Source organism: Ciconia boyciana, chromosome 10, assembly GCF_034638445.1.
Source record: "Ciconia boyciana chromosome 10, ASM3463844v1, whole genome shotgun sequence".
Classification (NCBI taxonomy): Eukaryota; Metazoa; Chordata; class Aves; order Ciconiiformes; family Ciconiidae; genus Ciconia; species Ciconia boyciana.
Window position 1 is genome coordinate 23,745,595 of NC_132943.1, and position 17,280 is coordinate 23,762,874.

Here is a 17,280-nt window from a genome sequence, read left to right on the forward strand (position 1 = left end):
AGTCACAGAAAACTTAGTAAATTTTTTATAATATTGAGATGACCTCTTGCCTCATGAGCTAATGACAGTCTGGCATCCTTGGAAGTTCATGCATGAGTGCATTCATCAGAAGATTCAGGGCTTAGATCTTCACTTCTCTTAGATGTTGTGACTTGTGAAACTTAATAACATTGATGTTCTAGTTACCATTGTGACTAGAATGAGAAACCGCTTAAATCCTGAGAGTAGGCCACACCAAATCCATGCAAATTAAAGGTAACCATCATTATACAAGTGATGCTCAAGTCAAATTTTTCTTTAAAATCTCAGAGCCCAACATCTATTTTTAGGAGATTAGAGAGAATAATTGTGCTGGTTTTGGCTGGGATAGAGTTAATTTTCTTTATAGTAGCTAGTATGGGGCTATGTTTTGGATTTGTGCTGAAAACAGTGTTGATAACACAGGGATGTTTTAGTTGTTGCTAAGTAGAGCTTATACTAAGTCAAGGACTTTTCAGCTTCCCATGCTCTGCCTGGTGCACAAGAAGCTGGGAGGGGACACAGCCAAGACAGCTGACCCCAGCTGGCCAAAGGGCTATTCCATACCATATGATGCCATGCTCAGTATATAAAGCTGGGGAAGAAGAAGGAAGGTGGGGACGTTCAGAGTGATGGCGTTTGTCTTCCCAAGTAACCGTTACACGTGATGGAGCCTGCAGATGGCTGAACACCTGCCTGCCCATGGGAAGGAGTGAATGAATTCCTTGCTTTGCTGTGCTTACCTGTGCAGCTTTTGCTTTACCTGTTGAACTGTCTGTATCTCAACCCACGAGTTTTCTCACTTTGACTCTTCCAATTCTCTTCCCCATCCCACCAGGGGGGGAGTGAGCAAGCGGCTGTGTGGGGCTTTGTTGCCGGCTGGAGTTAAACCATGACAATAATGAAGAAATATATTTGCATCCCACTCCAATCTGGCTTGGCCTTCGTGTCTCTATGTAGATGTTTCCAATACTTTAGTAAGTACTGGGTTTGAATTGGCAGATACTCTACTGAAACTATTTTAAGTTCCATAAAACTGTTTCCTTTCATTTTTTAAGCCTCAATTTCAGCATGAGATATCAGACAGCTCAAAGACTAGCCAGAGTGAATAGTATTTTTTTTCTCAATCAGTTAATGAATTTCTAATTCATATGTATTTTGACACTATGTATATTTCAAAAGTAAGCTAATCAAATACCAGAAAAGTAGTGTTGAATATATGTTTGGGCATATCCTCCTCCTACATTTGACAGGCTTCAGAGCCAGCGGAATGTTCTACAGCAAAGGAAAAAGCGACTGAATACACGATTTGACAAAACTGGTCTAATCTATCAAGTTATATTTTTGGCTAGCGCTGCCTATCATCTCTTTTGCAATTCCGTTTTGTTTCCTTCTGCTTTCCTCTCTAACTTCCCTGCAAGGGGCCTTTCGTACCTGTTGGAATTGCCTCGAGGTTTGTGCGCTCCCTTTCTTAGCTAGTGGACACTCGATATGATGCTATTCAACAGAACAATGCCCAAGTACTCCTGCGTACTTAGGGCGGAGTCCGTATATACATGAAACTGGTTAGTATCTGTTTTACATTTACAGCACCAGCGGATCCAACGGGAAGTAAAGGGGATGATGATCACGACAGAAAGCGTGCTCCAAGTAGGGCTCCAAGCAGTGTCTTTAAGCGTGCTCCTACTCTGCATTTTCTGTATGCCGTCTGCCTCTTCAGCGCAGCAGCGTTCCTGCTTTATCTGCTGGTGCTTATGGCTGGGTTGGCTTATCTTTATGGCGGGTCTGGAAACTCCTGTCGCCCACCAGTGCTCTCGCTCGCGACACCCCCAACCTCCGCTGCCACCCCGTGCACGAAACCCGCGCACGCCACCTCCCGCGCTCCAGCGCCGGGGGGAGCGGGGAGGGCGGCGGGGCCGGCGCCCTGGCAGGCGACAGGCGGACGCAGCCATGCCCTTTCTAAGGCGCAGTTCTGGATGCGAGGGCGAGAAACTCTCGGCCAGCTTGTAAAAACCGCTTTAAAAACCAAAGCAACCCCTCCTCGTGAACAAGCGCTGCTGAGACCGCCGAGGGACGCCGGCCCGGCGCCGGGCAGGGCGGAGGGGCGCGGGGTGCCGCCCCGCTCCCGCCCCGCCGGGCGGGCAGCGTTGCTGCGGGGCGGCACCGCCCGCCGCTCCGCCGCCCCGGGCCCGGGCCCGACCCCGCCCGGCCGCCCGCCCGGCCCCTCCTTCGCGGCGCTCGCTGCCGTGCACGGGGCTCGGAAGATGGAGGACTACGGGCGATTCTTGGCGCTGCTGGTCTCGGCGCTGCTGGTCGGCTTCGTGTCGGTCATCTTCTCCCTCGTCTGGGTCTTCCACTACCGCGAAGGGCTGAGCTGGGACGGGAGCCCGCGGGAGTTCAACTGGCACCCCGTCCTCATCATCACGGGCTTCGTCTTCGTCCAGGGCATCGGTGCGTCAGGGGCCCGGGCGCGGGGCTGGCGCGGAGGGGGCCGGGGCGGGGCGGAGCGGCGCGGAGCCGCGGGAGGGCCGGGGCGGCGGGGCGCGGGGGGCGCGGGCAGAGCCGCCGGGGCGGCCCGCGGCCGGCAGCGGGTGAGCGCGGGAGCGCGGCGGGCCGCGGCGGAGCGGCTCGGCAAGCCCGCGCTCCCCGAGGGGGGACAAAGGGTCCCTTGTAACAAGCCAGAACTGCTGCGCGTGTTTTTTTCGGCAAGCACTTGTTTACCCTGGCCTGGATCGCCTTGCGCTGCGGGTCGTGCTCGCGAGGTGTGTTTTCCCAGGCAGCCTGAATTCACGCAAGTCGGGAATCGAAATGCCAGAAGTGCTGCCCTAGGAAAGTTTCCCTCTGTTGGCTCTCTCCCACGTCCCAGGAGGAGAAAGGGAAGCTCAGGACCACTGAAGCTACATCCCGGAACGGGGTTTGTGCCAGAGACAACGTAGCACCATCAGCATCATTCAAATGCAGTTCATCAGCCCAGACTTAGCATAAATTAGTTTGCAAAATACATCTTTTAAATTCATTCTTAATGCTGTTGCCCTAATAACGTACAATGATTATGATGCAATGGTGGGTTTTGGTTTCTTATAGAGTGTATGGACTTTTGATTGCATAGGCTTCAGCCTTGGACTGACTTTCAAATGGTTCCCATTACACTTACAACATGAACAGTATCTTGTTTTCCATCCCACACAATTAGTATGTTAGGTCGTTAAGTGCAAGGGTTGTTCCTAGGGGCCAACAAGAATACTGGAGTTTGAACTGTGGTTTTGCTGTTAGTGTAATGAATTGGCTAATTCCAAGAAAACGACAAAATTAGAGACACTATAGTTGATAAACGGTATCAATTTAGGAAGGAAAAATACAAGGCTGTCAGTAAAGTTTAAAAAGCAGATAATGATAGAGCACCACAGAGGGGCTTATCTAGCCTGTGAATATATTTAAACTAGAGCTAAATATTGCAAAAATAAGGGCACTGGACTGTACCTTAAAAATCCTGACATTTGGGAGTGTCAATTTATGCTAATGGCATTAAAACTAATGGGGCAATTTGACACAGATACCAGCTTCCAACAGGATTTTTTTATAAAGTCATTGACAAAATTCTTGCTAGTTGCAACGTGAAAAGAACTTAGTGAAACATTAGTAATGTCTCCAAGAAGGGCAAATAAATACTGCAGAGAACAGTGGAAATTCTCCCGCAGTTTTACGACTGACTGTTGGGGGGAGAGGACGGGGAAGATTTTACTGTTCTTAAGTAATGAGGAACCTCTGGAGACTTACAGTATAAATGTAAGCAGGAGTATTTTTTCTTTGTAATAGAAGACAAACTAGAATTTCATTTTTAATAACCTTATTTACATTTGCTTCACCACGGAATGATATATTGCATTCGTCCAGCCAGAAAACTTGTCCAGCACATCCGGACATTCATTCCAGTGGAACATGTTGTCTGCATCACATCCATGCTCGCTCGCTCTTCGGCAGGAGCCCAGCCAGTCAGAGGTTGGAAGATGCAGGAGGAGTGGGTGGCTGTCTAGTTCTGGCTATGAAGGGAATGTTGTGATTTGAACATACACTGCAAATTTAATTTTTTCAATGGGAGTGGGGTGTGTTCTCAGCTTTCTGGCTTCAAGTTACAAATTACTATTGAGCAATAAACAGTATTTTGAAGTTGTTCTACATAATATTGCTCCATAGGTCACGGGAAGTGTAATTTCAGGCTATAAATAAGGAACGAGAAACACCTGTTGACTTCACTAAGATCTATACTACTTGCTGTGATCAAACTACTGTATTTTATATAGGCATAGACTTTTTGAAGAAAATAGGGGGAGGTTTTCTGCAGCTTTTTCCTACGCATTTTCTCCTTTTTCCTCTGAAACTCAGTTTGTCCCTGTGTCACAGAGTAAGGATGTTGCCTCAAGCCTTGGGTAGGTAAGGATATATGTGAAGTAAATGGAAGTTTACCCTAGCTCAAAAAAAAAAAGGAACATATACGAGGAATTAATTGATAATAGAGCATTATTTGGGGAGGAAATCCTATTGTATAACAAGAAACGCTAAGTCAGAGACTGAAGGAGTATTGTAGTAAATCAGATGAAATATCAACAGATAGATACCACTGTGAATCTCATTCAAATTTGGCTGACAGAAGTCTGCTATTGAAATCAAAGTAATTTGGATGAGACTGGGGAATAGGATACCTCTTTGCACACATACAAGAAAAAGAAGTCTCTAAGTAGTTAAAAGTAGAAAAGAATAGCTAATAAATATCTTGGTTAAATTTGTGTGGAGGATTTGAAATAATAACCAAATTAAAGTCTATACAAAGGATAGAAATGTATTGTTGGTCTGTAGGAGGTAGAAGGGATGACTGTAATAATGTGCATACTGGGAAGTAGATGTGCCCTGATAAAAGTGTTGTATATATCTTGTCAATCAAATGAAAAAGCTGTAGGCATGTTAATATTAGTACTTACTATTTGCAGATCAGCACCTGTAGGTAAATGATACCTGACAAAACACTGTCAGTGCACAGTAATTGTCCAGATGATTTTCTAGACTTGAAGTGGGAAAAACAGGCAATAAAAGTCTGTGTGCATATTAGTACAGCAACATTTTTGAAAATAATAAGATAGGAAAAAAACATGAGGAAAAAGTGAGTTTTAAGAAGGGCTTGAAGGAATAGTAGTGTGATAGAATGGGTTAAATAAGTAAATAAGGAATTCTGCCTTATTTTACATGTGGAAATGTTGAACAATGACTGTAGACACAGGGCATGCTCCAAAGGAGTATTTGCATGCTATTTCGTGTTTGGCCTGCAGATAATAATGTTTGGTTCTCTCCCAAAGGACTAATTAAGAAACCCATCAAAATATAATGTGGAATAAATGATTTCTGAGGATTTCCCATTACTTACCTAATAAAAGAATATTTTTTTCTACGGAGATGTGACAATCTCTGTTGCAGACTGAGGAGCAGCGTGGTGGTTTTTGGGGTTGTGGAAGATTGAATAAAGAGTGAGTCAGAACAACGAGGGTGAGGTAGTCTTTGTCTCCCATCCTCAGATCAGTCTTCTACTGCTTATGAATCACATGTAAACTCTATACAATAAAGCTGTAGGTTGACACTATAAATCTTGGAAAATGCTTGCACAGTTAATATTCCTCATCATATATGATTTAAAAATATCATATAACTTGTATTTTAAACAGGCTTAAAACATGAGCATATAGCCTAACGTCAGCAGTATATTAATAAAGGAATAGAACAGGAATGTTACTTAAGAGTTCTTACAGAGAAAAGAGAAGGAAAAATCCTGGTCTGCCACATTACCATATGGTGTTACAGAGTCAATTAAATTTCATCTATATGGATGAATTACCTAGGTGGGTGAGACAATCTTACAGCTCACTGTGGCTGAAATATTCCTACTTTTTTCCTCCACTTCTCCCTTTCAGCTTTCTCCTTGACTCAGACTTCATCTTCCTACTGTTTTTTTTGTGCCAGCTCTGGCCCTTGTCAGACCCATAAACTGAATTAACTCAACTAGCAGAAAACTAACACCCTCACCTCCACCCACCCACCCCCCAGGTGCAGTTTTTGCCGGAAGAGAAAGTTGAATTTTCTGCACAAAGGGTCTCAGAAGTGCCATAGATGGGGGAAGGGAGACGGTGGACAATGTGCAAGAGCAAGGAGGAGTGCAAATCTATTTTAAACTAGGCATAGTCTTTCCTCTTGAAATCACATCTAAAGATAATGTTTGCTCTGAGTTATCTGACAAACATGATTACCTCTGCCTCAAACATAACAAAACGTCTGTTCAAAGGAAAAACAGCTAATTCCTGGAGTTTCTAATATCCAATGGGCTGCAGAATTCTCAAGAATTGGAAGGGCAAATGACTGCTGAGCTGTAAGGGTCTCATCACAGGCAACTTGTGAAGAGGCAGCTCTCTTGATGAGCTTAGTTTGAGTCCCTTCGAAATCATAGATGGGCAACTGTCCACTCTGTGTTAAAGTGGTTCCCAAAGAATCTAGTGGGCATTCAGAACTTGCCAAAGGTAAGCAACAGGATCAGCCAAGAAGGAGCAGGAGAGGAAATAGGAGGGGCGAAGAGGAATTCCTTTCTGGCAGCTGTGAGGTGCTGTGCAGTGCACCCCCAGTGCACTCACAAAACCACGCTGTGTGCCTTCTAAGGTGGAAGGCATCTCATGAGCAATCCATGACAGCAATCCTACAGCATGTGCAGCACGTGCCAGTCAGAAACTACAGAGCTAACTGTAGAATTTTGCTTTATGCATTTGGCAAAGAACAGGTGTCCCGTGCCACATACAAGATACTGCAGGATCACTTTGCCCTATGTGGCATGCTTTAAAATCAGAGCTCAAAACAGGAGTGAGATCTGAGTGAAGAAGCTGTGTCTAAGGATGCCTAGACTGTCAAATCTCTTAACAGTAGTAGAGATGCTGTACCTAGAGAAAGTTCTTCATGGGACTGCTTTAGCATGTCACCACTAAAAATGCTGTAATTGTGCATGTGCTTTTAACCCAGGCTATTTTAATTTTGAGATGAAATTACACATCACATCTGAGTCAGTTTTTAAGAGTTTGCACCACTGAAAGCAGAATCTTCCTCCTCCTCTCCCCTTTGTTCCCCAGCTTGTCTTGCTTCCTCCTGCTGGTCAGAAAAGCACCAGTTACGACAAAGGCAGGGGGAAGCACACGGAAGTGGAACAAAAGTGGTGATGGGGAAATGGGACTGTGTCTTTTCACAGTGATAAAACAGCCAGATCTGCTCAAGTTGCAGTGTATAACTTCACACATAGCCCTCACAGAAAGAGTACTAAACCAAATTGTACTATCATGCATACGTCCTGGGCTGTGGCATGTAACGTGCTAATGCATGGTATTGTTAACAAGTGTCCAAGCCATTAGTCTGTATTCCTTGCTTTTCTATCATACTGTTTATGGGAAACAGCCCAGAAAATTCATGGCCCAGACAGAGATCTGAGACTATGTGGACGAGTGACTACGGAGTTTGATAGTGATCTTGGAAGTTAAATCAACTAGATGACAGCATCTTATGCACCAAAGACAAATGTTACACAAAAATTTTAGCCTGGACTTGACCCTCTGAGATCAAAGACTGAAAACTGAGACCAGGACCTATGCACATCAAGTTTACTTCAAGACATATACAGTCCAGTACTCTGCTGCACTTGGAATAAATTATTGACAATACTGTGGGCCATATTGTAAGATGGAGCAAGGAGGATTTACTGGGAGTATCCTCATGGGATGCTGAGGCTTGTTTGGGGCCTTTTGGCATACCTGCTTTACCAAATTAGAAATCATAATCATTAGTACTAAGTTAATTAATGATAGTCTGATGCAGGCAATTATTTCAATATTAACAAGATACAAGACTATGATATAACTTTTGGGTAACTGTTGGAGGTGATCACAAGCTTGGTGTACTGAATCATACCTGTCATATAGACTGATTACAGTCAAACTGTCTTAAAAACAAGACTTCTATCTCCCTGATCTTGTAGGATTTACTATTGTTACTTTTTAAAAGTAGAAAGCTGAGAACTACTGAAGTGCTGTATATATTTAAATATTCTAAGGAACACTTTCATTCCAGTATTACATTTTTACACAGTATGTAAAAGCATACATTGATTTAAAATTTGATCGTTATCTGGAAATTTCACTTCTGAACAGTGTTTTCTTTGCAAATTATTTAGTGCAGTACTGTATTTCCTGGCACGCATCCAAGTAAACAAAAATGTGTAAACAGAACTTTGAAATTAATTTGTCATTTATTATTATCCCTCACAACATACAGAATGAATATCCTGTTTATTTTCCATAACCTATGCTTTTTGCATAAAAAGCTAGGGTTATGGAGAAGTAATGACTAAGGCACATGAGAATCACTTAAGTAAATTCTTAATCTTTGCATTTATCAGGTAATACTTTTTTTTTCTGGTGCACATCTATTTCGTAATGTTTGGAACAGGAACTTTTTCCAAAACCTGCATATATTCTTATTCTTCTGTTTTAGTATAGCTAATTATAGATAAAGATTTGAATGTAATTCATAAGCAGAAACCTTAAATGAGGATGTGATGAATCAGATGAATGGAGCGCAGTCTTTTTGCTCAGGCCAGACATTATGGATGCAGGCATTAGCCTTTATTGGTCAAGTGATCAGGTGTCCTCATAAATATTTGTCCCTTGTTATCTGAATATACTTATGTGCTGTCACACATCCAGGATTACTACCTAGTTTGTAATCAGATGTACCTGGGGCTTCAGTGATCTAATCTGGTCTGCGTATGTGCCCTGTGGAAAGCACCTGGGTCATACGACAGGCAGGGGACAGTTGTGGCAGGGAAAGAGCAGTGGGGACCTTGAAGAAAAAGCTTGGCAAGAAGCAGCTCTAGGCTAAGTTATTCTTACAGACCCTCTGGAGTTAGATTACTAGAAATCGTCGTTTTGTTCAGACTGGACAAAACACTGCCTGCTAGAGTTATTAATGCAAATATAGGCAAAACCCCCTTACATTCATCTAACAGCGTTGGAAGAGTTGTAGTTGCCAAATCCTTTTGTCTCCTAAGAGTCAGACTATGTTTCCCTTATGCTGAGTAGCATTTTTCCATTTAAAGTGGTCCTATTAATATCAATGCAATAGATAGTCATATAAATATCTACGCAATTAGAGAATAGCATTATCCAAAGTTGGCAAAGAGAATAAATATTAAAAAAATAGTCTTACACGCTTTCCAATAGGTGGTCTTCTGGATATAAGAATTGGGCCCTATTCCTCCCATCTGACTAGTAGCAGAAAAATGAAAATCCCGTGCAGAATCCCTGTTAGATCAATTTAAAGAATGAGGAAAAGACAAAAGTTGTGTACTGTTCTTTTTTTGAAACACGCTAAAGTTTTTTTAAAATTAGGAATAAATCACCCTAAAAGCTATATTTAAGCCTCAATTGTATATTTGGAATATGCTATGCTATGCTATGTGTAGGAGAAAAAGCCTTTTAATAGACTTTTTTAGAGGATTAAAGATTGTATTTTCCTATAATTTACAATGGAACTATGTGAATGATGCATGATTATTAAAATCTGAGATAAGTTATCCTGTAAGGCATAAAATCTTCTTTCTGTTCTTTCTTCAGCTATTATTGTGTACAGGTTGCCCTGGACTTGGAAGTGCAGCAAACTCCTAATGAAGTTCATACATGCTGGATTAAATACCATAGCTATGATTCTTGCAATCGTTTCTATGGTAGCCGTGTTTGAATTCCACAATGCCAGGAACATTCCTAACATGTACAGTCTGCACAGCTGGATTGGGCTGACTGCTGTTATATTTTATTCTCTCCAGGTTAGAATCTAATTGTATTTATAAACAGGGTGTAAATTTGAAGAATGCGTTGAGTAATTCAGGCACAATAGGCCCTCACTAATACACTCTAACTACTGGGATAGCCATTTTACATTCTGTGATTTGGCAAATTAGCATGTAAATGTGCAAATGCTGGATCCTTGACTTCAACGAAAAATGTATTTTAAAGCATATTTTGTTTATTTGCTGGGATAATGGCAGTTTATTTACTATTCAGTTGTACAGTAGTGTGTTTCTAAGCTCTATAAACTGCTGAAGTTAAAGCAAGTGATTTGGTTTGTTGGCAGCATATTTAAATACAGTTAGAGCTTTTATTAAGGAAGTCTCAAATGAAGTAATTGTCTTTCTTTTTTTCCAGCTATCATAATTTTAAGTAGTCACTTCTTGGCCTCAAGAGTTTTGTTTATCAGCAGAACAAGTGCAGTAGGGAGCAGTGCAGATCTAAAGGATCTGACATCTGAACGAGCTACTACTGGCTAACCAGTTTTCCTGAATTAGCAAGACTTTGATAAATGTTCATGTGCATGCTTTTAACTGCTCCTGTTGGCAGAGAATTAGAGTTATCATAATCTAAAATGAGCAAACTTAGTACGTTTTGCTTTTGGCATAGAAGAGCAGGCATGCCCTGACATTTAGCGTACACATACAGATGTGATGTTTCTGCATATACATTCTGAATTCCCTATATTGTGTTATTACCCTATGGAAATTTATTTTGTTCCTTCAAATTGTGATTCTTAGTTTTTTTGCCAAAACACTAAAGAGAAAAAAATAAGACTTAATTATCTGGTGATCAAGCACAGAAAATCCCTGGCTGAGGGATTTGGGTTCTGGACTTTTATCCTTCACTGCTCAGGCTAGGAGGTACAGGAAATAGTGTTGAAATAGTGTTTTTAACACTTAGAAAAAAGAAAGCATATTGCAGCATTGTTGAGTATATTCTTTATAGATGAACAACAGTTAATGAATAAGAAGGAACAGTGTTAAGATTTTCCTTGTCTTAATAACGCAGTTATTTCAGGGAAATCTGTGCTGCCACTATACTGAGTAGCAGCATTTTTTCTAATGGTTGAGATAAAGAATTGTGAATAAGATCTTAATTCTACTTTTCATTTTGCTGCTATAAACATGATCAATGGCACTTAATGCCTTGCCTGTCTCATCAATAGAACTGTGGTGTTACTTCCTCCAAACTGGGGTATAAGTCTCCAGTCAGAGACTGATGTTTGTTAAGTGATTGAGCACTATTGTTAAAAAAGACTCATAAAGTAGTATCTCTGTTAATAGAGAAGACAATTGACATTTGCCGGAAATGGTATGTCAATTTCAGAATTGGAAAATTATTGAGGGGGGGTGCTCCCATAATACTATACCTACAGGAACAATAGTGTAAATATATTGTATTTAAGCCAAATGTATGTTAATACAGTATAGCACAAAGACATAAATTTAAGAATAGGGCAGAAATATAAAATGGAGACTGTCTCTTGGAAAGCAGTGTCTCTGGAAAGAAGTACTCAAAGGTGCTCAAAATGACATGAAGCTCAAAATGAGTTCTCATGATGCTGGGACAACAGGAAAAGTAAATAATAAGATATAATCTTAACCTCCATATATGGCATTGGCAAAACTAATATGAAATACTAAGGAATAAATTTTTCTAAAATTAAAAAAAAAGAAAAAAAAAGGCAAATAAAATCTGGAAAAGTAATTTGAGAGCTGGAAAAACTATTTTCCAGTGAAAGACTTAAAAAGCTCCGACTGTTTAGCAGATCTAAAGAAGATTAAGAGATGACTTGATTACAGTGTATTAAAAAGCTTCCCAGGGAGAAAATACCAGGCTCTTTAATCCAGCATGGAAAGACAAAACAAGGACTAAGACTGGAAGTTAAAGCAAGATGAAATACAAATTCATGCACTATTTCTAATTTAGCAGCCGGGGTGAGTAATGGTAGAACAAACTGAAGAAGGGATGCAAACTCAATATGACTGGGCAAGCCTGTGACTGAAACCATGTGACGTGATGGGTTATCTTCCATCACAAAATTAGCACTAATGGGAGGACTCATGTCCCCTGAATAACTTCACGCCACCCACACACATCTTCATTCTGTAAACACCAACTGATTGATATATTGAGATATAGACCATTGCCCTTCTGAAGACATATACTTTAATTTAACCAAAACTCTAACAAGGTAAAATTCTTTAGTCCACTCAAGTCAGAAGGTTAGATTGCCTTCTGATCTTCATTTATGTGTAAGTCTGTAACAGAAGCAGAGAACAGGACTTGAAGAGACTGTAAAAATATAGGTACTCACACCTTTAATATATTACTGAATTACTGACAGTGAAAACTTGTGTTTCCAGTACCTAATTTGGCTGCAGTTTTAGCATTACCAGTAAGTTTGGACACTGATATTAGGTGGAATTATTTATAAAATATTTCATCTCTGCTTCCCATGTGCTAATCCAGAATTATTGCTTTGGTTTTGAAGGGAAACACATTCAGAAATAAAAATGCCAATTCTTTTCAAATTTGTACCTGAAGACATCTCAAAATTGAATTTTTATGATGATTTTTATTCTGCTTGAGAAGTGCAGCTTGTTTCCCATATAGCTTTAACTATGAATCTGTTTTGTGTTTAGCTTTTCTTGGGTTTTGCTGTCTTTCTGCTCCCTTTTGCTCCAGTTCCTCTCCGAGCAGCTCTCATGCCAATACATGTTTATTCGGGTCTTACCATCTTTGCAACAGTGATTGCAACAGCTCTCATGGGAATCACAGAAAAGCTTATATTTTCATTGTAAGTATTTTTTTTCACTTGTTTATTAAGGTTATTCATTGCAAACTGTACTTCCATTTGCACAGAATAATAACCATCTAGTATTGGGATATTATTTTGTTTTGTTTTGTTTTGTTTTGTTTTAAAAGTACCTCCTACCTAGAAGGAGACTGCTGTTTTTAGACCAGGATTGTCTTTAAAACAACTGACCTTTTTTTTTTTTTCCCCTTCCAAAGGAAAAATCCTGCATATAGTGCATCCCCACCAGAAGCAACTTTTGTCAACTGTCTTGGTCTTTTGCTTGTCATATTTGGTGCACTTATTTTGTGGATGGCAAGCAGGCCCCATTGGAAGCGCCCCCCAGAAGAGAATGCTAAAGTTCTAGGGCCCATTGGAGGGACTCCTGAAGGCACAGAAGCAGAATCCACAATGGCAGATGGTAGTAATGCAGATAAATCTGACCTGAGGATCAGTAGTGAAGCAGCCAGAAAACAAAACCTCAAACTTGATGAAGCAGGCCAACGATCAACTATGTAATGAAAATACACAGAATAACAGTACTCTTATACTGCCAACCCCCCCTGGTTCCTTCCAATTTAGTTATATTGATATATAAATAGGTTGGGGTTTTATTTTCAGTATGGCTTGCTCAAAGATACTCAAGTTTTCTGCATATGAATTTAAATTCCGGTAAGTCCCAAACATACTATAGTGGTTCATGCTCAGTCCTCATTTAAAAAATGAGAGCGTGAATGACATCACATAATGGGAAAATCACATAATTGGAAAATGTTTTCCATATCACTTCTTAATTTAATGCTTATATCTCTTATAGTCATGAAAAGTTAAAAAGATTCAGACTAAACTTTGGTCTGAGTGATTTTGCAGGTTATGAATCAGAGTCATGAAGTATACCAGACCAGCAGAATTTAGTTGGTCACACATAATTTTTCTGGTAATGTTCACTTTTTTAAAGCCCTGATTTCTCAAGCTGATTAACCCCCTCACCAGCTGCTAAAAGCTATGGGATTTGAGGTCATTCAGCACTTTGCGGAGTTGCATAAAAATGTTTAGTCTAAGATTTTGAATTCACAAAAACAAATGAAAGTTTGCCTGAGATCTTAATTAAATGTTATGTTTCCTTTAAAAACTTTTTTTTTTTGTAATCACAACTTATCTGTTGACTTTTTAACCAACTCTACCAAATATATTGTACACAGACAACATTTGGCTTTGGATTATGTGCAATCATTACTGAAATCTAAGGAAATTGTAAGACATCGAAATGCAGAATTTGTCTTATTTGGAAAGCTATAGATACACACTTAGAAAAATATGTGTCACTTAAACCAAGTCTTCCTTTTATCCCTGAAGGCAGCATGTTACTCTTTATTTGATTGCACAGTTCTATTGATTTATGGCACTAGACGAGAAATTAGGACATTAGAAACCAGAGAAGACTGCTAGCATTCTCACAGAAGAAAGGAGCTTGAAGTGAGAAATGCTTCCTCCAAGAAACAGCTGAGCTTTGCTAATTTGATTAAAACATTACCTGTTAACTGAAAGCAAATTTTGGTATCTCCACACTGGTGTCAAAATCATTACTGTCACAGGCATGAAGACATACTTTAGTCTATAAGCAAACTATATAAACTCTATGACTTTTAAATTTGAAATTAAAGTGTTAAATAATGCAGTTTGAGTCTCTACTGGCACTTTACTTTTATAGCTCTTTCTAGTAATTGGAGTATTAATGTATTATGCTCATTCATTATTTTCACAGATATAAACAATACTTACATTTTTTACTACTACATAAGAATAATTATAGTGCACGTGTTATAAATTATTATAATGCACGTGTCCAAAATGATGAACCTTTCTATTATAATCTCTTGTAAAAGCTGCAGAGCCCACTACAAGTCCAGATTTACCACTGTTCAAGTTGCAACACAGACAGTTTCAGACAGCATATAATTTCCTATTGTTTTAAAGACTACATACATTTTTATCTACTTCAGCTTTTAAAAATGTTTAAACACATTAAACTTTAGCAAATACGCAATTTTTGTAGTTCAGTGTTGCGTTAGTACAAACAGTTTTGGTCATGAATTATTTTGTATCTTCTCTGACAAGAAGCACCTCAGTTCCTGTTACTGGATTTGCAATAACATTTAATTATTTGGTGAATGCAGTATAGAAAGCTAGCATAGTAAATTACTTGAAAAACTTTTCTGCTGTACCATTTGGTACTCAAGGACTACATCACAGACTTCCATGTTTTCACTTACATATGTTTGTGGATGACTGGGACCCACCTAGCATTGGTGTATTGTTTCATTCGAGAAAATACCTGCTTTTAAATGCCTTAGTGTAGAATTCAAGTATGACAGAAGGAATACTATCCTATTGTGTGAGCACTCCTCCAGTCCCACTATATGCAATGGAACGGACAGCTTTTTCCCTGTTTTTCAAGTTCCACACAATTATCTGTCTTCCCTAAAATTGTTCTGCGCAGCTTCAGCATAAAATCCAAATGGTACTGATTGATAGCAGCTTTCTGAGAGAAAAACAAGAGCGCTTGTTTTAAATGGCATTAGTGCTCAACTCACACAACATTATTATGTTATGCATACTATTACAAATTTATATATTGAACATTCAGTAGGAAGAGGGATTTGCAGTAGCTTCTGGAGAACACTAAACTGTGATGTCTTCTTTTCTTCTGATCTTGTTATGTTCTGCTCAACAAGTCTGCTTTTTTGGTGAAATCAGTAAGCATCTTACAGGTGGTGGATGCACATTTAGTCTTTTTGAGAGATGCTCTATTAACACTTTTTAACAGGTTGAGTGAATAAATGAACTCAACTGTTCTAGTAATTTACTATGCTAGCTTTCTATACTGCACTCATACAGGCAACAGCATTTTATGTTGGTATGTACTGGCCTGTTACTGTGTCTCATCCACCTGTGAAAATGAGCTCATTCAATCCTTGCATAGTACTAAGAAATCTAATAAAAGCATGTGTTTCTGTAGAAGGTAGTCACTTGTCTAAGGATTGTTCTGGAAGAAACTAACTGTACAGTATATTCAGAAAAAAACCACAAAATCTGTGGTTTCTTTTGTTACAACACTGACTTGGATGTATTGAAATCAACAGCTTTTAGGTGAATGGTTCTATATGCTGTTAAAGTTAAGCTACAGTAACCAGTATGCCTTCTGTTTTACATTTTATTCCATGTACTATTCAAGAGTCATGGTACTTGAAAAAGAATGGTGGCATTTCTTTACTTCTCTATTCTGATGATATAAAACTAATTGAAAATCAAGGATTAGCAGCCTTTTGAGGGTAATCTGCCAGACTATATTTTTGTTTTTCAACTTTGAGGTTAAATGTGATAGTAGAAACTCAGTGGGAGCTGTAAGATTCCATTCCGGGAAATTATCATAATCAGTGGTATCTCATGGGTATGAACTGTGGGTTTCTGGCTGCTTTGGTCTTTGGAAGGTCTCTGTGAGATGCAGTAGCTGTGAGCTCCTAAACCTTGCTCAACCTTGGTGTGTGCAATGTAAAACACTCAACATACTATAGACTTTTGGCTTCTGTTCTAAACTGATTAAAAAGGTCTTTAAGTATCCTTGCAACATATGAGGCTAGTTCAAGTGCTAAATAAAAATACATAGGACTTTGGAGAGTAATTTTCTCTGGAAAAAAACATATTCCTAAAGCTGCTTCTCAAAGTGGCCTTCCATTAACTTTCCTTTCATGCAACTTTTCTTACCTGTATTTATGTGTAGTAGTAGCGACATGAGAAATAAAAAGGTATATTTTCAAAGATATAAATGGAAGGTAGAACTCTAGCTTTTTTATCAGGATTTTTCTGCATGTTTGGAAATCTTCTACATTGTTGTTTTTACAGGGACATGATTGTAGAGCTTACATTCCAAATTTGGATTCCTATAAAACATAGGAAGTTACAAAACGTAACATTAAAAGTGCTATTTTTTTAAGATGCCTGAAAAAAAAATGTTTTTAAAATGTATTTACATGATGTCATGCAGTACTGTGCACAGAAGCAGAACAGTGTTTTTTCCAACATTAATGAAACTGAGAAATGATGGTGCAAATTAGATTTTAAAATTGAATGTACAGTAATTACATGTACACTTCTTCTTACTACATGTAACCAAGAAGATTGCATATGATATTGTAAATATGGATTACTTGTTTACATGGATATTTTATTGAGAGACTAAAAGATATTGCCAAATATTTTCTATTTCAGAAGACTCTTTCTTTTGCTTCTATTTCAGAAAATTCCTTCCTGTTTCTAACTGTTCACAAGAACTTAAATAATTATTTTATTGTTTTGTTACTCACGGTACTTATTTGTAGGTGAAAGCAAATGTTTAATTATTATGTCTATTTTCCTTATTCTTTTTTGTATGTTAATAAAAATGATTTTTCAAGCTTATGATACCACTGAGTACAGATTTATATTATGGTACTAAAATACAACTTTCTAAATTTGGCAAAAGATCAAATTATTCTTATGATTACT

General features: G+C 39.1%; 1 protein-coding gene across 1 annotated transcript; it reads left to right on the forward strand.

Moving 5' to 3' along the window:
• Nucleotides 1–1,757: 1,757 nt before the first annotated feature.
• On the forward strand, nucleotides 1,758–14,413 carry CYBRD1 (cytochrome b reductase 1). The gene is made up of 4 exons (XM_072875227.1): nucleotides 1,758–2,469; nucleotides 9,705–9,913; nucleotides 12,584–12,738; nucleotides 12,954–14,413. Exons 1-4 carry the CDS (start codon nucleotides 1,773–1,775, stop codon nucleotides 13,252–13,254), a joined length of 1,362 nt encoding a protein of 453 aa, XP_072731328.1. The 5' UTR covers nucleotides 1,758–1,772; the 3' UTR covers nucleotides 13,255–14,413.
• The last annotated feature ends 2,867 nt before the right edge of the window (nucleotides 14,414–17,280 follow it).